The sequence below is a fragment of the Rana temporaria genome, chromosome 9 (assembly GCF_905171775.1).
Source record: "Rana temporaria chromosome 9, aRanTem1.1, whole genome shotgun sequence".
Lineage (NCBI taxonomy): Eukaryota > Metazoa > Chordata > Amphibia > Anura > Ranidae > Rana > Rana temporaria.
The window spans coordinates 138,358,746-138,379,191 of record NC_053497.1 but is presented as its reverse complement, the minus strand read 5'-3'; the positions used below and the strand labels follow the sequence as shown (position 1 = coordinate 138,379,191).

Here is a 20,446-nt window from a genome sequence, read left to right as displayed (position 1 = left end):
TAAAAAATAAAATATATTATATATATATATATTATAGATGTCTTATATTGTTGTATTGTTCAGCGCCCAGAATATTTCCTTTCCTGCGATTGCAGTGAGCGGGTTTCACTACACAAACGTGAAGCCCCTCCAGCCATGATGCTGCTCGCTGATGGCAGATTAATCTGTCACTTAGCACTTAGTGTCAGTAATTTTCCACTTTTTTTTCGATAAACGTAAAAGACCCCCCTTAATTTCAAATCAGAGTCTTAAGCACCGTCTTGTCCTGGGAGTCTGTCTTTATATATGTCTGCGATGTTTCCATTAAGAGTCTAAATAAGCAGACGAGATGGGACGCCGCTCTTTATCTGTTGTCAACATTCCACGTATCTGAAAGCAGATAATTGTGGTGCGCAGTACTGACATGCCGTGTGCGCTAAATGTGGCTGAGGAATACGAAGCCTGGGAGACGACTCTACAGTACATCAGGAGATCTTGTACAGTACCTTTGCGTAGTCCATCAAGTCAGTACGTCCCCGGAAACGATTGTAAAATTCCGGCATCCTCCAAGGAGCAATAATCTGCAAATAAGCATTTGAGAAGAGGTTCCTTTTATTAGCAAAATGAAAGGTAGCCGAGTTACAGAAGTAAATTTAAATGACTTCATGCTAATTATCTTACATCTTTTTTTTTGTATAGTTTGTAAAATATATATACATATATACACACACCCACAGCATCTCTCTCTCTCTCCTATATATATATATATATTTTATTTTTTATTCTCAATTTCTTTTACAAATTTTTGTAAAAAAAAAAAAAATTGTAAAACAAATTGAGAATAAAAAATAAAATTATATATATATATATATATATATATATATATATATATATATATATATATATATATATATATATATATATATATATATATATATATATATATATATATATAGAGCATCTCTCTCTCCCTCTCATATATATATATATATATATATATATATATATATATATATATATGAATAAATAACATTTTATTTTTTATTCTCATCTCCTATATACAGGTACACCTCAAAGAAATGTGATCATCATGAAAAAGTAATTCAATTCAAAAAGTGAAACTCGTATTCTATAGATTCATTACACGCAGAGTGATATATTTCAAGTATTTCTTTCTTTTAATTTTGATGATTATCTGAGATATTGCATTTTGGGTTTTCCAGAGCTGGAAGCCATAATCATCACTTTGTGTGTAATAAATCTATATAATATATGAGTTTAACTTTTGAAATTGTATTACTGAAATAAATAAACTTTGATGATATTCAAATTTTTTGAGATGCACCTGTATATATTGTTGGTCATCTTCTATTTATTACAGGTATTTATATAGTGCATTCATTTACACAGCATTTTACATACACTATTTATTCACATGAATCCCCGCCCCCCCCCCCCCCCCCCCCCCCCAAGAAGCTTACAGTCTAAGATCCCTATCTCACATGCATAAATATATTAGCGCTAATTTAAACCAGAGACAATTAACCTGCCAGCATGTTTTTGGGTGTGGGAGGAAACCAGAAAACCCAGAGGAAACCCATGCAAACTCCATGCAGATAGTGTCCTGGACGGGATTCAAACCAAGGACCCTCAAGTACCATTTAAAGGTTTCAGAAGTGCCTCCTGGATTACACTGTTTTAAACTCTACAAGGCTGATTGAGGGACATTTAGCAAATTCCTGAAAAATCAGGATGCCTGTCAGTCAACAAAAAAAATAGTTTTTTATGTGCATTTGTGAGCCATGTACCTGGCCAGCAAACTGCGTCAGTATGCAAAGGTCTGCGACAGTGTTACCACCGGAGACGGGACAGATTTTCACTCAAAACGGACACACAATGTAAAAAATAGCGGTCAGGGATGGGTTGTATTCTGTCACAGAATTGTTTTAAATAATAAACATGATAAACTTACCTGCTATGTGTAATGGTTTTGCACAGAGCAGCGCCGATCCTCTTCTCAGTTCTCAGCTTTTCCTCTTCAGTGCCTGCCCCCATCGTCAGAGCTCGCTATTGGGGCACTTGTGCGGGCCTCACTCCCGAGTGAGCTCTGTGTGTCCATAAACACATGCAGTGCAGCTCAACCGCCCCCCCCCCCTTTCCCCGTCCCATGCTCACAGGCTTTGACTGACAGCAGTAGGAGCCAATGGCTTCTGCTGCTGTCTCTGAGCCTATGAGAAGAGAGAGGAGAGAGTACCTGCTCTCAGGCACAGTTCTGGAATGGAATTGGGCTCAGCGGGTGACAAACTATCCATCCGATGCCCCCACCCATCTCGCAGGCGGCGGTAGTGGCGGCTTCTCTCCGTGCTGTTCTCTCTGGCTTCTTCCTCGCTTCCCCTGTGTCTCCTCCCTTCTCCTCCTGGTGGCCAATCCGATCAGATCTCCTTTCGGGCAATCGGGTGACGGGCTATCCTGATTGGCCAGGAGGCGAACCAGTGTTACAATAGCAAATATTCATTCGCTATTCTCACACAACTGGGTGAGCTTCGGGGGTAGCGCTCGACACCCGAGCCTGCCCTCTTTTAAACCCTCAGAGCCTCAGGCTCTAATCACGTGCTTAAAAAGAAAACATGCGTCCGGTGCCCTGCTTGTATATCAGAGGGTTGGACGCATGGATTAGGGGTGGGCGTTGCCCATGAGCCCCTAATGGATGGGCCGCCACTGGGGCTCAGGTAAGTATTTAGTAGGGTCTGGGGGGAAAACTGCACATGAAAAGCATTTTACCTTAATGCAGAGAATGGATTGAAGGTAAAAAAAAAAAGCCTTTGGCCTTTACATCTACTTTAAAAGAAGAATTTATCTATGAATCCTAATTATTTGATATCCATCTCAGATCTGTCTCAATATGTCTTATTACTCCTTGTTTAGTAATGCATACTAAGCAGTACTTAAATCACTTCTCTGCTTTTCTTGTGCAGGTTTGCTTCACTGTCCCCTTTCCTGGTAGCACATACCTCCTTCACTACCCAGCTGCTCTATTCCACCACAAGGAGCAAAAGAGAAATATCCAGTACTTTCAGGTATGGGAAGCATGTGACTCCCACCCTCCCTGTCATGTGACTTTACTGGTGCTTGGTGATTGGCCCAGCACTTTTACATGTGCCCTAGTTAGAGATAACTGAAGCTTACGCAGGAAAGGGGAGTATGTGTTGCTGGGGATGAGTGGGGGTGGGGGGCAGAAAATGAGCATGTTACTTTTTCCTGCATGGCAATGCGAGGCATCTGTTGCATCATGGGAATTTAACTTTTTTTCTTCCTGGTGCATTTGTGGCCACACACAGGAACTAAGGGCCAGATTCTGGTAGAATCTGCGGCGGCGTAGCGCAAGCCATTTACACTACGCCGCCGCAAATTACTGGAGCAAGTGCCGTATTCTCCAAGCACTTGCTCCGTAATTTGCGGCGGCGTAGTGTAAATGGCTCGGCGTAAGGCCGCGTAATTCAAAGGGGGCGGCTTGTATTTAAATTAAGCACGCCCCCGCGATGATCGAGCTGCGCATCCGCCGGGCATAAAAATAGCCCAGTGCGCATGCTCCAGCTCACGACGGAAAACGTCAATGACGCCGACGTGAGCGTCATTGACGTAAAGTCGTATTCGCAAACGACTTACGAAAACGACGTACACGACGGAAAAAGACGACGCTGACCCGACGCCATACTTAACATGGCATACGACGGACCTTCGTAAACTTGCCCCTCATATAGCAGGGGCAAGTTTACACTTATGGAAACGTCGTAAATTCACAGTGTCGTCCGCGCGTACGTTCGGGAATCGGCGTAAATAGCTAATTTGCATAGACGACGGGGAAAACGACGAGGCGACACCTAGCGGCGGAAAAAAAAAATGCATTTAAGATCTGACAGCGTAAGAGCCTTACGCCTGTCAGATCTAAGGGATATCTATGCGTAACTGGTTCTAAGAATCAGTCGCATAGATACGCCGGGCCAGATTTGGTCTTACGACGGCGCAAATGGCGTTGCGTCGTCGTAAGCCTTTTAAGAATCTGGCCCTAAGATTCAAATCTGTGTATGTATGATTGCACAGACACATGAGAGGCCTCAATATATATATATTTTTAATAGTAAAAGTACATAAAAAAAAAATTTAAATTATTTTTATGTGACCATTTGAAATAGCAACAGTGGAGGTCTTTAAAAATGACAATAGAAGTCTATGGGATGTGTGTGGATTGACATAAAGACAATTTACGTTTTGAAAAGTTACCTTGATCCCTGGATGTAGAGAATAGCAGGTCAGCTCAAAGCGGATCTGATCATTGCCCTGTAATAGAGAGAAGCGGAGGAGGAGAGGTGTGAGCAGATGGCAGACACAGATCACAACATCTGGGGGCACACAATATACACACTCCGCTATCACACAACCACGTCTTTATCTTGGGAAGATTTAGAAGTCTGTGACACCAGGACAAGAAATTAGGTCATCAGGAGAACTCCGGGAGAAGCAAATATTGTTTAAATACAGTCATGTGTATTATTCCTTGATGTTTGGTGTGCTTTGTATATTTTTTCCAGATCTGTACAGCAGCTTCCTGTAATAGAGACCACTCACTGCTGCTCTCTCTCCTTGTGCAGACTGACTGGTCTTGTCTCCGCCCCCTCCTGTAGTGTTCTGCAAAGAACCCGTAGTGGGTGGGGCCTGTGGCTAATGAAAGTATGTTTTAATGAAAGTATTTGTGCCTGGAGTTCACCTTTAGGAGACCATTTATAGTGGGGGGGCAGTAGAGATGTGTTTTTACTGCCCCCTTAAGGAGCAAGGACAGCTGGACAGGGTTGTCTATTTGCGACAGCTGCAATGCTTTGCTTAGCAGCCCCGTCCAGTGAACGCAACCTATCCAAGTAAATGGGGCGGCTACGCAACCGCCCTGAAACAATGTGCAATGAGCAATCTGGGGTGGGGTAGTGTAGATTTTTGGGGTTTAAAACAGGCATATTGCCTCCCCACCCCCCTGTCAAACTCCCTCTGAAAAGGGAATCACCGCAGATTGCTCTTCAGAGTGTGACGCTAATGTTAACAAGCCCTTAGTGTGTTGCTGTGCACTGCTGAAACACCACAAAACACGCATCTTAATGGGCCCTAAAGAGGTTTTCACCTTTTCCCACCGTACTAGAAAATGTGTTTTTGGCCCCGTCCCCATTGGAGTGATTTTGCTTCACTTCCTTGCCACTGACTCTCTTTCACCAAGTGAAACATCGGCACAGACAGCATAAAAACCTGAGAGAGGCTCTAACCCCACATTACTCTATCCTATACAAAAAAAGGAAAAGGAAGACCCTACATTAGGGTCCTTATAATATTCTTAGTTCCTCTCTGGAGATGATGATGAGGGTCTATGAGGTGCCCATTGAGGAGTGCAGGAAATGCAGCCATAATAAAGGCTTTCAATAGGTTATTTGTATCTCCAGCCAAGACCTTTATTTAAATTTTTGGTTGGAGTAGGGATGGTAAGACTCCCCCCCCCCCCCATGTGGCCCTGAGTTCCTGTTGGGGTGACCTAACCCCTCTTTTTGTCTAGAAGAGACAGTGCAGCTCAGTCTGGTATTTTTGGTTGCTTTTCTTTACTGGTTATAAAATGATTGGAGAACTGAATCACCCTCCAGTGTGCTAAAAACACGAACGCTCGCTGAAGCATACGCAGTGCTGTCACGGCAAGCAAAAGCGTAGTATGCTTGCAAGATGTGCATGCTTTTCATATTTTATCTCTCTATTTGTCATTTATTACTTTTTTCACCTGGGCTTACAATCAGAATTCGATTTAAATGGTTTCTGTCTCCCTCTTGTGTCAGACTGGTGCATTACAGCAGGCACTGGCTAAGAGATTAAGATGCCACGTCTATGAAAAGCCATGTTCCAATTGCTTTCCAGAGACATTTGACAGGCGGTGAGAAGGTTATGCAATGCCTTATTACCGCTGCTTTTAACCCTGTAACTGTCGCATGCATACAGTTGCAGGGCACTTACGGCGCTGCCCCAGAGAGGAGTGACTGGGGGTGCTACAAACATGGCTGAACCGCACGTTTTCAATGCCCCCCCCCCCCCCCGACCACAAGTTTAAACAATCCCTAACTAAAAAGATGAACACCTTCCAGCCAAAAATATATATATTATTGTGTCTGTGTATATATGTCTCTATCTATATATAATATTGTGTGTATATATGTATGTACGTACGAGGGGGGGGGGGGGCGTGTCCGGATGGCAGGGGGGGCAGACGTGTGAGACTTCAGCTCTGCCTTCCGAGTGGCATCCTGCAGGCATCCTATATCTGCACCAGACAAACTTCTAAATACTCCCCACGGTAGTGGGAACATTCCAGGCTGGCATCCATGGTGAAATACGGGCCACCCGCGCCAGTATCCGCGGCGGAACAGCTGGCCCGATTCAGATGGCAAGATGGCTCCAAGACACATGCAGAGCAGCATGGCATCACAGTCTCCGCTAAGTGAATCTGCCCCTGCTCCCCACAGTGCACAGAAAGACCCCATGCAGTCTCAGGACTCCCCCATAGACAGTGAGGATGGCTCAGGCCCTGATTCCCCTCCTGCAGAGCCCACCCTGGCCTCCATCATGCATTCTATACAGGACTGCAAGGCCTCTCTCACTGCACAGATTGCATCAGTCCGCATGGACTTTTCTCTCCTGAAGCAAGATGTGCAAAATTTAAGCGACAGAGCTGGGCAGGCTGAAGAACGTATCAGCTCCCTTGAGGATATTGTCCACCCATTAGCTGTTATGGTGAGAGACCTAACGGGGGAAATGGTGGCCCTCCGCGCCAAAATCGACGATTTGGAAAATCGTTTGAGGAGGAACAACCTCTGCTTCGTTGGTTTCCCTGAAAGGGCTGAGGGCTCCTACCCAGAAAAATTCCTATATAATTGGCAGAGAGACATTTTTGGGACTGACGCACCATCCTTTTCACATGTCATTGAGCGTGACCACCGCACCCCTCCGCATCCCCCACCTTCTGGAGCACCCCCACGATCCATTATAACAAGGATCCTCAACTTCCAAGACAAAGTTGCAATTCTGCGCCTGGCCCCGGAGAAGGGTGCACTTAAATACAATGGCAACACCATCTCAGTGTTCCCCCGATTTTTCAGCACAAAAAGGCTGGCCCGCCTGCGTACGGAGGGCCTCTCCTACGCCATGCTTTTTCCGGCCAAGCTGCGCATCATTTATGAGGGTAAAGCGCACTTCTACAACAACCCCAAGGAGGCTATGGCCTGGCTCAATGATTGATGCAGAGTTCTTCCTAGCCACAGGGCTGCCTAATATCTGTGGTCCTAGGCCCCTGCATTCTCCTCTATGTTTGCCTTGAGCTGATTATGGATATGTCCATCCTTCCATTTTGGAGAACTTGTATAAATGTATGTACCTGTCTGTATATACACATACAGTATATATTTTATTTGAATTTTTTCTGTGGTGATATGTTTATACCCATTAGGTTAGGTTTCTTTCCCACGCACCTTTCTGAGTTTTGAGCTCCTGGGGTGCAATAGCATAGCAGCACTTTGAAGGTAATGGGAATGGTCCTCCGGCATGCATGGTGCCAAATAAAACCCTATAAAAGGATGTATATACTTTAAAACTGAACTCCAGCCACAAAAAAAAATTTTTTTAAATATATTCCTCAATAGCCACAAAGGATATGAATCCACTTTGCATGCACCAAATGTCTTTGCTAACCCAGGTATTACCTTGTAAATGTAGCAGCGACATCACTGTGTTGTATATAGCCTCAGCAGAGGGCAGTGTTGTAGGAGAGACCCATAAGGCTCCACCCACTACAGAAAACTACAGGAGGGGGCTGAAACAAGACCAGTCACCTTGCACAAGGAGGGAGAGGAGCAGTGAGCGGTCTGTAGTGTAGGAAGCTTTCACACTACATTACTGCACAGATGGAAGAAATATACAAAGCACACAAAGACTCTTAAGCCGCGTACACACGTTCGGAATTTCCGACAATAAAACCGTGGATTTCGGCTCAACTTGTGTTGCGTACACACGGTCATACAAATGTTGTCTGAAATTCCGAACGTCAAGAACGCGGTGACGTACAACACTACGACGAGCCGAGAAAAAGTTCAATGATTCCGAGCATGCGTCAAATTGATTCCGAGCATGCGTAGGATTTTAATGTGTCGGAATTGCATACAGACGATCAGGATTTCAGACGAGAACTTTTGTTGTCGGAATAATTGAGAAACCAGCTCTCAAACATTTGTTGTCGGAAATTCTGACAAATGTCCGATGGAGCATAAACACGGTCGGAATATCCGACTAAAAGCTAATTTGTTGTCGGAAATTCCGATCGTGTGTACAGGGCATCAGGCCCCTGTCACACGATTAGACTAATCAGGTCCAGCGGTCTATTTTAAGGCAGACATGATCGGGCCACCCATTGTCCTCTATGGGAAGGTGGATGTCCGCTGACATTCGACCCTACAAAATCCGCTGAAAACAGATAGATGCCGATATGTTCGCCATATGTCCAGCGGGTCGAAATCGGATGGTATTGAATGAAATGGACAGACTGTCTATTTTCTTTCGATCTTCCCATAGAGGAGAATGGGGCTCTGACAGCTCCGTCTTTGCACAGTGAGCGGAGGCGGACCTGTCATCCGCCTGTTCAGCGGGGATCAGACAATATTTGCTTACCCTGGGGTTAAAGCTTAAGACTAATTTACACCTGAGCGCAGCGGGAACACATATTTTCTACATATTAACTAACCACTTCCATACCGCGTCATAGGGAAACGACGGCGGCAGGAACCCCTCGCCGATCCGGGTGGACGTCATATGACGTCCTGTGTTCCCGGCGATCTAGGGCGCGCGTGCATCCATGGCAGCGCTCGTGACCCGGCGCGGGTGCCCGGCGGCCGCGATTGCCGCTGGGTGCCCGCGATTGCCGGTAATCACGGCAGGAGTGTGGATCTGTGTGTGTAAACACACAGATCCACCTCCTGTCAGCGGTGAGGAGACCAATGTGTGTTCCCAGTACAGAGGAACACACATCGGTCTCCTCCCCTTGAGAGTCCCCTCCCCCCTACAGTTAGAACACACCTTAGGAAACATATTAACCCCTTCAACGTCCCCTAGTGGTTAACCCCTTCCCTGCCAGTCACATTGACACAGTAATCAATGCATATTTATAGCATTAATCGCTGTATAAATGTGAATGGTCCCAAAAACGTGTCAAAAAGTGTCCGATGTGTTCGCCGCAATGTCACAGTAAAAAAAAAATCGCCGCCAATACTAGTAAAAAAAAATTGATAAAATAAAAATGCCATAAATCACCTATTTTGTAGACGCTATAACTTTTGCGCAAACCCATCAATATACGATTATTGCGAATTTTTTTTACCAAAAATATGTAGAAGAATGCGTATCGGCCTAAACTGAGGAAAAAAAATATTTTTTTTAAAAATTTGATATTTATTAAATAAAAAAGTAAAAAATAGTGTTTTTTTTTTTAAATTGTCGCTCTTCTCTTGTTAATAGCGCAAAAAATAAAAACCGCAGAGATGGTCAAATACCACCAAAACGAAAGCTCTATTTGTGGGGGGGGGGGGAACAAAGATTTAGTTTGGGGTACAGTGTTGCATGACCACGCAATTGTCATTCAAAATGCAACAGCGCTGAAAACTAAAAATTGGTCTGGGCAGGAAGGGGGTGAAAATGCCCTGTATGGAAGGGGTTAATGTGCAGCACCCCCAGGGCAGCCTATTCATCTAAATGGTCTGCCCAATTAAAGGCACCACAAACGAGGCCCGCGATTGCAGCGCATTTTAGAAATGCATGGCAAAACTCATATTTTTGTGTTTTATGAAACGCGCAGGGGTGAGTGCAGCCTCAAACTGTTACTGATTGGCTTGCGAGTGTTTTCTTAAATAAGGAGCAATTAGCGTCCCTTTAAGAATAATTTAGCTGAGGATTTCCATGCTCAGGAAACGATCGTTCACATCATTGAGTTGCTGAGCTGGAAGGACTATACAGGTCGCGTCTTCTGATGAGCTGATCATTGTCTGTCAGTGACTAGCTATGAAGTGACACAACAATGGGGATGACCTATAAAAAGTCCATTATTTTGGCCCTGTATATGTACCCTGCCAGGCTCCTTCTAACAAGACCTTGGTTAAGATCCCGGAGGAGCTATCCATCCATATCAGTGCTGAAAGTCAACACAAAATCACGTCAGTCGGCTTGTTTCATGATCTGAACACTTTAAACACAACTCAAAGGGCCAGATCCAGAAAGAAATACATTGGCGCAGTGTATCAGAGATACACTACGCCGCCGTACCTTACCTGGCGCATTTTTGAATCCTCAGCGAGTTCGCGCCGTAAGTTACGGCGGCGTAGTGTATTTCTGGCGGTGTATTTCAAAATTGGGCGGGTTGGGGGCGGGTTTAATTTAAATGAAGCACGTCCCCGCGCCGAATAAAATGCGCATGCGTCGTTCCTAAATTTCCCGCCGTGCATTGCGCTAAATGACGTCGCAACGACGTCATTTTTTTAACTTTTTGAACGGACGACTTACGCAAAAAAAAAAAAATCAAGATTTCGACGCGGGAACGAAGGCCATACTTAGAGTTCACCGGGAATTTTTTTTAACATTAGATTGATGCTCATTTTGTCTAGGGGAATCGGCTAGTTTTTTTAAAAACGAAGCCGTACTTACCGTTTTAGAGAGCGATCTTCTCCGCCGCTTCCGGGTATGGTCTTCGGGACTGGGCGTTCCCATTTGATTGACAGTCTTCCGACGGTCGCATCTATCGCGTCACGAGTAGCCGAAAGAAGCCGAACGTCGGCGCGGCTCTATACGGCGCCTGCGCACCGACGGTCGACTACTTTCGGAAAATCGTGACGCGATAGATGCGACCGTCGGAAGCCTGTCGGAAGACTGTCAATCAAATAGGAACGCCCAGTCCCGCAGCCCATACCCGGAAGCGGCGGAGAAGATCTCTCTCTAAAATGGTAAGTACTGCTTCGTTTTTTTAAAAAAATGGCCGATTCCCCTAGACAAAATGAATCTAATGTTAAAAATTTACATTTCCGGGTGAACCTCCACTTTAACATGGCAATTCTATCTATACGCCGCAAAATACCAGCTTTAACTATACGCCGGAAAAAGCCGACTACAGACGACGTTCGAAAATGCGACAGCCGCGCGTACGTTCGTGGATTGTCGTAAATCTCTAATTTGCATACCCGACGCGGAAAACGCCACCCAGCGGACGACGAAGTATTGCATCTTAGATCCGAAGGCGTACGAAGACGTACGCCTGTCGGATCTAACCCAGAAGCCGTCTTATCTTGTTTTGAGGATTCAAAACAACGATACGACGCGGGAAATTTGAAAGTAAACCGGTGTATCAATAGATGGAGTGAAAACAATTACAGACAATGAGTGCCAAAAGAAAATTAGCAGAAAACAACATTTTATCTGTGATTAACTGGTTAAGACCCGGACCATTATGCAGGTTAAGGACCTGGCCCCTTTTTGCGATTCGACACTGCGTCGCATTAACTGACAATCGTGCGGTTGTGCGACGTGGCTCCCAAACAAAATTGGTGTCCTTTTTATCCCACAAATAGAGCTTTATTTTGGTAAATTTTTATCACCTCTGCGGTTTAAAAATTTTTGCGCTATAAACAAAAATAGAGCGACAATTTAAAAAAAAAAATATCTATCTATTTTTTTTTTTTTTTACTTTTTGCTATACTAAATATCCCCAATATATAAAAAAAAATAAAAAAAATAACATTTTTGTTCCTCAGTTTAGGCCGATACGTACTCTTCTACATATTTCTGGTAAAAAAAAAAAAAAAAAAAAAATCGCAATAAGCATTTATTGATTGGTTTGCGCAAAAGTTATAGCGTTTACAAAATAGGGGATCTTTTTATGGCATTTTTATTAATATTTTTTTTTATTTTATTTTTTTTACTAGCAATGACGGCGATCAGCGATTTTTTTTCATGACTGCGACATTATGGCGAACACATTGGATACTTTTGATACGTTTTTGGGACCATTGTCATTTTCACAGCGAAAAGTGCTGTAAAAATGCACTGATAACTGTGAAAATGACAATGGTTAACCACTAGGGGGCGCTGTAGGGGTTAAGTGTGCCCTCATGTGTGTTTCCTACTGTAGGGGGCCGTGGCTGTACGTGTGACGTCACTGATCGTCGTGCCGTATAACAGGGAACAGACGATCACCGACACTGCCACAGCGAAGAACGGGGAATGTTTGTTTACACACACCTCTCCCCGTTCTTCAGCTCCTGCGACCCGATCGCGGGACACCGGCGGCGATCGGGTCCGCGGGCGCGGTCATGGAGCTTCGGACCGGGTCGCGTCTGGGTTCTTACATGTACACCCTTGTGCCCAGCCTTGCCATTCTGTTGACGTATATTGCCGTGTGGCGGTCCTTAAGTGGTTAAAGGGGACTCCTTATTCTCCAAAAATCATCCATACACGTCCACTAATCTGTTTTATCATTATATTGTTTGTTACTGTATTTTTACACCTCCCTGTAACATCCCCCATGAGCTCCTGAACCTCTCTTTTTCCTCCCTCATTCCTGTTTGTTTGGAACTAGCAATGGACGTTAAATACAGAGATGTGCACAACTCTATGCACACTACACATCCTATAGTCCATCTTGGGAATGAGCAAGAGAGTGACTACGTTCCTGCATACAGTGGGACCATGGAAAATTAATGTAGCCACCCTCCAACAAGAAGGATCACGGAAGCAAAAGAGAGCATTAGCAGGGACTTGGAGTTGAAAATAAATACTGGAGAATTATTATTTTTTGATCCAGAGTTTAGTGTCACAAATTGGCACTACATAGACCAATCTATTAACTTCTACAATCCCTTTCTCCAATATATATATAGCAATGTAACACATTCATATTTCCTGTTTCTTATAGTCTGTTCTATTATTATTACATTTTTCTCAAGCAATGTAATTACAATCAAGGGCAATTTATTAGCTTATATTGCCATCTAGTGGCTATTCATGAGATTTACCACTTTTTCAGCTCTAAAGTGTTCTACCTTATAACAAGTTTTCTTTTTAGCTGGAACACAGTTCCGACACTTTCAGCAATGAATGTATGCAATTGAAAGGAGTGCTGGAGGGTCTATGGATGCTGGCCTCTAGGGGAATCTATTTTCGCTGGTTTGGATCTATTTTTGCGTGGGGGGCTATTGTTGCTGGGGTGGGGTCTATTGTTTACGACAGGGGATCTATTTCACTGTCTTTCTTGTCATTATTAACAAATTCCGTGCAAATCACTTAGCAGCACAAAATTATACTTGGTTTTGTATATTCTAAAAGGGGCGGTACTTGGGGGTAGGTAGGAGGTGGAACCAAGGGACGGTGCTCAGAGGTAAGTACGGGGCAGAAACAAAAGGGTGACTCAGAAGATGTGAGTTACCGCACCTATTCCCTAAGAAAAAAAGCCCTGCTTATATCTATACATATAAACTTATATGTTATTAAGATATTGCTGACATTTGTAAGTGCTTTATACTTGCCTAAAACTGAACTTTACCCATTTTTAAGGTCTTCTCTCTTGCCCTCTTGGCACTACAGGGATACAGGTTTCTGAAGGGAACAATTACCTTTCCAGTTGCTCCATGGGAAACGTACTGGGCTCCTTCTCGTTTGGCTATTTCCACCTGTTTCCGGGCAATACACGGACGAGCCAGTGCGGTGCCCAGAAGGTAACGGTCTTCATAGATGGCATTGGCTTGAACTGCTGGCCAGATGAACTCTTCTACAAACTCTTTACGAACATCTTCTATGTACACCTGGTGGAGGAGGTAAGACATCCGTGAATTTCCTTCCAGACAATGCATAAAAGAGCGGACAGCTCTGTAATGGGCATTTACAACCCACCTAGACTTGAGTGCTTCTATTTGGTTCTAGCACATTTCATTGTGCCCAATGTTATTAATGCCACAAGGGTCTGTCCACCCATATTATGTATCCATCATCTCTGTCTACTCCACATTTCTCATATGAAATACAATGCCAGCCGTTATACTAAACTACCTGTGCCCATTCACAGCCAATAATGTAGGCAGACTTCTACCATCTTTCAGAATGTCATCGAGCATGCTCTGCAGGGCCGCTGATAAGGCAGTTCCATCAATCCTCCTGTACTGGGCCCGTGCCCCATCAGTTCAAAAGAGGGGCCCAGGCAATGGCTGTACTGCCATATTGCTGAAACTTGTGGATCTAGTGTATCGGAAATTCCAATTGTCTGTGTGGAACTCCGATGGAGAAAAAAACATGCATGCTCAGAATCAAGTCGACGCATGCTCGGAGTCATTGAACTTAATTTTTCTTGGCTTGTCGTAGTGTTTTACGTCACCGCGTTTTGGACGGTTGGAATTTGGTCTGGCAGTGTGTATGCAAAACAGTTTGAACGGAATTCCGACTGAAAATTCGGATCGGATTTTATCCCATTGGAAATTCCGATCGTGTGTACAGGGCATAAGGCAACAATTCAGTAGGGTATAGTAAGTGGAACAATAGGGCGGTAATACATAGGGGCTTATTCAGTAAGCAGTAAAGTTGACTGGCCCAGGTTTCCTCTTTTAGGATGGCTTCCTTCCCTTGCAGCATCCCATGAAGTCACCTTTCCATGTAGACTAGAGTTGTGTCTCCCTACACTGTGTGCATCGATAGATACACACAACCCCATCGCCTAGGATGGCAAGGCACTCCCATGGCCCTTCCTTCTCCAAGCTGGTGATTGCACTACCCACTGTTAACTCTTTACTGTGAAAACTGGAAGCTCAGGGAAGCAGTAACGAGAAAGCAAGAGCCAGCAGTACTGCAAGTGTTGGGGTAAGAATTAACAAAAAACTGTTTAATACAATAATATGTGATTAAAAAGAAATACAAAATGAAATTTTGTAATTTCAATAGTAAAAAAAATCATACATACATACAGATCGTTTTTCTTTAATTGTCAGGAAGCTGGTATACAATAAACAAACTTTGTAATAAACAAGTAATAATGAGCCTTCTACCTTCTTTGCTCCCAGAGCCAAAGCCTTCTTCCGAGCTTCCTCAAAATCTTCATTCTGGCCAATGTTTGCCTGATCAAGATGCAAAACAGGGGAATTAATAATCCACATTGCGAGTCAACTCACTAATATATTATAATCAAAATTATACTATAAACAGTAAGTGGCATTGTTACGACGTATTATTAGTTAACCGTACGTTTTAATGGGAAATAACACTAGAATATAATAAAGGTCACAAATCAATGGCCCTACACCAAAAAAAGAAACCTCTCACAAGACAACTTTTGAAGAAAGCCATTGCAGTCTGCCTAGGTCAGTGACATATTTTTAGTAATTGAAAGGAATATTGTAGAGATTCGCCTATCTTTAGGCGGGCGTAGCGCATCTCAGATACACTACGCCGCCGTAACTTAGAGCGGCAGGTCCCGTATACTCTGAGGGCCAGATTCAAAAAGAGATACGACGGTGTATCTACAGATACACCATCGTATCTCTGACGTAAACTGGTCCTATCTATGCGCCTGATTCATAGAATCAGATACGCATAGATAGGGCTAGATCCGACAGTGTTACACTGTCGGATCTTTTTTTAAATTTAAAAATGGCGCCGGGGGCGTTCCCGCTGATTTACGATAAATAATATGTAAATCAGCGAGATACGCAAATTCACGAACGTACGCGGACCCGTCGCATTGTTTTTACGTCGTTTCCGTAGCGGTTTTCCGTCGTATACTTACCCTTTCTTTTATCAGGCGCAGCCAATGTTAAGTATAGCCGGCGTTCCCGCGTCGAATTTGAAATTTCCTACGTCGTTTGCGTACGCCGATTCACGAACACGCGCGTCGCAAGTCCCGCTCACGTCGCAACCACTGACGTCCTATTGACGTCAGTGGGAGCAATGCACGCCGGGAAATTCCCCGGACGACGCATGCGTATTTAAATCGGCGCGGGAACGCGCCTGATTTAAATATGACACTCCCCTAGCCGCGGAATTTGAATTCCGCTGGGGGATTTAGGATCCGCCGTCGCAAGTTTGGAGGTAAGTGGTTTGTGAATTAGCCACTTGCCTCCTAAACTTGCGGGAGCGGATCTTAATTCACGTAGATCGAGCGGATCTATAGATCCGCTGAGCTACGTGAATCTGGCCCAAAGAACTTGTGCTTTAAGTTACGCCGGCGTAGTGTAACTGGGCCGGCGTAAGCCCGCCTAATTCAAATGTGGAAGTGGTGGGCGTGTTTTATGGAAATTAATCGTGACCCCACGTAATTGAAGCTTAAAAATTACGCCGCAAAGACTCAATGCTTTCGACTTGAACGTAACTTACGCACAGCCCCATTCACGGACGACTTACGCAAACGACGTAAAACGTGAAAAATTAGACGCTGTTCCAACGTCCATCTACGCCTCATAGAGCAGGGGTAACTTTACGCCCAAAAAAGCCTTACGTAAACGACTTAAAAAAATGCGCCGGGCGCACGTACGTTTGAGAATCGGCGTATCTAGCTCATTACCATATTCGACGCGTAAATCTACGGAAGCGCCACCTAGCTACCAGCGTAAATATGCAACTTAGATACGACGGCGTAAGAGACTTACGCCGGCCGGATCTAAGACAAATCTAAGCGTAACTGATTCTAAGAATCAGGCGCATAGATACGACGCCTCACACTCAGAGTTACGACGGCGTATCTGGAGATACCCCGGCGTAACTCCTTTGAGAATCTGGGCCTTAATGTCTGTACCAACATCCCCATACAATACATTCTAGGAAAAAAAAATAGGGCTTTTAGGTACATATTTACTAAAGCAGATACTGTATGTATAAACAACATTTTTTAGCTAGTCAATTTATTTCCAATACATACACACCCATTTATAGCTGTATGTAGGTCTCACATGCAGAACTTATAGTAACTAAGTGGATTTTTAAATGTCTTCCCCCAAAGCCACAACAGATCTAAAAACTATAGGAAAATTTACTCATCCCAAAAATTAAATAAATCTAAAGCCCCCAACTTCATACCAACTGGCCAGTGCCAGAACAGTTTCCTAGTGTAACTAGGTCATAAATCTGATCTTTTGTTTTGTCGTACCACACTGTATTGTCTCGGATTAAGTCAAAACACTTTAATACTACAAGTGAGACAAGACAGAGAGAGGAGGGGAGGAGAAGTGGACATGGGTACTCACAGTGGCGGGGCATTTACTGTAGAGTGCAGTGCTCAGTCAGTTAGACTGAGCACTGCATGGGGATGGGGTCACAGCACCGTCTGTCCATTCTGCTTTAGCACCATGGGACCCCATGCCATGCCATGTGTAAAATAGGGGAACTCTTTAAATCACAGACCAGACCTGCAGTCCAGGCTGAGTAAGGCCTCAGAGCACATGGCATTACTGTCTGTATTTAACTGCTTGATGGGCTTATTTTGGGCCTGGCTGGTTCACATGTATGTGTTTTGGCGGCCCACATTTGCGCAGGCACAGCAGCCCATTCATTTGAATGGGCCACCATGCCTGTGTTTCCTGCAAAGAAAACCGCATGCCTCATATAATAGGCTGCGTACACGCCACACCTATGCCCATCAAGCACTGAAATACAACACTGTCTGTTCATTCTGCTGTCGGCTGTGACTTATCTGCAGTTCCCGCACTGTCAAACTTGCTGCATTTTTAGATGTTTAGGTCACGCTTTTAAAAACAGTGCGTTTGTGTGTGCAAGAACTGCAGGTAAGTAGCATGGTGCAAAAGCAGAATGGATTTCAAGGCAACTGTATTTTTAAAATGCTGAATGCACCTTTTTTCTGCAGGAAACAAAGGTATGGCAGCCCATTCAAATCAATGGGCTGCTGTACCTGCACAAATGAGGCCCGCCAAAACACATACATGTGAACCAGTCAGGCCCAAAATAAGCTAGAGGGGGGCCCAAAAAAAATGTTTGCCCAGGGCCCAAACTATATTAAAGACGGCCCTGCCTATGACACTGATATCTACACTAAGTGCTATTCCCTATACAGGACACTGATATCTGTACACCAAGTGGCACTCAGTGTACATAGAAAAGAGAGTTATTAGATATAGGGTAGGGACAGGGAATAGCACCTGGTGGATAGGCACTGGGCAGGAACACTCAGCCTGGCTGGTATCAATTAAAACTTAGTGATATACTAAACTACTGAGCTGGCCATCCACACTAACCTGCTGCTGTGCTGCACACAGGTTACTACAAGCTTTGAGACCAATCTGCCCCGCAGTGCACTCTCCAGCTCAGCACTGGCTGTCCCACATGGCAGGGATGTGGATTGTGGCACCGGCCGCCCCTCAGCTTAATTCCCCAGAGGGAGAGGTGGCGGAGTGGCTGCCGCTCCAATTGCCTACGTGGCTGCACCACTGCTCTCATGCCAGCTTGCGCATGAGTCCTCTCACAGCACTGCATCAACCGCTGGCAGGGATGGGTAGGAGGGGTGGTCTGAGCCTCTCATGGGGCCCCCTATTGACCCCAGGCCCTCGGGCAGTGCCCGAATGGTCAGCCCAGGCCCTATACAGTGCCATGTTTCAGAGACAATAGCCACACACATCAGTGGCGGTAAAATATGTTAATAGTCTGAGATACGATTTACGTGTTAGAGATAAGGAAGCTTTCATCATTAAAACTAAAATCAGAGTGTTTAAGACAACAGCCTTGCAATTCTAATGGTTAAACTAGATTAACTTTTGTCTTTCTAAACCGAACAATGCAACTATGGGGTAAATTCTCTAAGCAATAAATACCGAATGAATTTTTGCTTAAAAAAAGAAAAAAAATAACTCACCAGAGGGAGATTGTTATGTTAATGGTGGCACACAGAAATATTGTAAAACTATAAAAACATTTCTAGTGTGCCTTCATTTACAGAATGATCTCGCTCAGGTCAAATGTTATAAACTATTTACATTCCTGAGATAAGGCCCTAACATTTCCACACTGATACATGGATTTCTCTTTACTTACTGGCCAGTGCAGATTTCCCCTGATTGTTATTTTGTACATTCCTAAAATATTGACTGGCTATACTTTGAGATAAATAGAGAATTCGTTTTACTTTTAGTTAAATCGACTTTAATGATTTATCTTAATTTTATTCAGTATTTACCTTTCCAAATTGATCCTTTTATTATAACATGCAAGATTTCCAAAAGCACAAATATCACATGCGATAATCACTGGAGAATTGATCACTATGTAGCAGACAGAAATATTCTACAGACTCACTGCACAATATATAAGCGTTTTTTCTAGTCCGCAATTGAAGAGGGAGAGATGAAGCAAGATTTATTGTGCAATAACATTTATAGCAAATTATTTATGAGACAAAATCCAGATATATTGTGTAGACTCGATGCACATCAATACCAATCACTCACTGTGTATATTCAGAACTAAAACAAGAAGTTTGTGCATGAACCAGAAGCTCTGTACAGAGCTACTCCTGTTCATTCATGCAGTGCAGCTGAGGCTGCAGAGATAGAGATGGAGAACTGTGTCCTGTCTGAAAAATGATACATTTGGGGTCTAAAATTTCACCAAAGCCCCCGAAAAAAGGCTACAAAAAAAAATTGTAAAAAATATGAGAAAACTGGCACCATCTGCTGCTCTTTTGACATCGGCCACTGCTCTACTTGCAAATCCACCGTCCACTGCCCCACTGACCGACACCGTCCACTGCCCCACTGACCGACACCGTCCACTGCCCCACTGACCGACACCGTCCACTGCCCCACTGACCGACACCGTCCACTGCCCCACTGACCGACGCCGTCCACTGCCCCACTGACCGACGCCGTCCACTGCCCCACTGACCGACGCCGTCCACTGCCCCACTGACAGACGCCGTCCACTGCCCCACTGACAGACCCCGTCCACTGCCCCACTGACAGACCCCGTCCACTGCCCCACTGACTGACCCCGTCCACTGCCCCACTGACTGACCCCGTCCACTGCCCCACTGACTGACCCCGTCCACTGCCCCACTGACTGACACCGTCCACTGCTCTAAATTTATGAATTGCATGAGTTACCAACATGTGGTAAAAATTTCATGTCAATAGCACCTTTAGAAATATATTTACTTAGAAAAATGGTGATGTGTTCAATACTTATTTTACTCGCTGTATAAAGTAAATATGAATAAACGTTGGGAGAACAGCAAGATGATTTAGGACATAGTCAGTACTGTAATGGTATGGTATATACTCTTTCATGATCTACTGTGGCTTTTTTTGTGACATGCACTGCCAGCATCCCAAAGACAACAAAAGGAAATAAGTGTGCTCATTAAAAAAATATTCTCTGATTA

General features: G+C 44.2%; 1 protein-coding gene across 1 annotated transcript in view; it reads right to left on the bottom strand.

Annotated features, from left to right (window-relative positions):
* ASS1 (argininosuccinate synthase 1) overlaps nucleotides 1–20,446 on the bottom strand; it is a 159,979-nt gene that overhangs the window by 110,482 nt on the left and 29,051 nt on the right. Inside the window, exons 4-7 of the mRNA XM_040324650.1 lie at nucleotides 15,114–15,182; nucleotides 13,695–13,883; nucleotides 4,261–4,317; nucleotides 486–560 (exon numbers count right to left, since the gene is read on the bottom strand). Of these exons, the coding sequence (XP_040180584.1) occupies nucleotides 486–560; nucleotides 4,261–4,317; nucleotides 13,695–13,883; nucleotides 15,114–15,182 (390 nt within the window). The remainder of the gene's footprint in view (nucleotides 1–485; nucleotides 561–4,260; nucleotides 4,318–13,694; nucleotides 13,884–15,113; nucleotides 15,183–20,446) is intronic.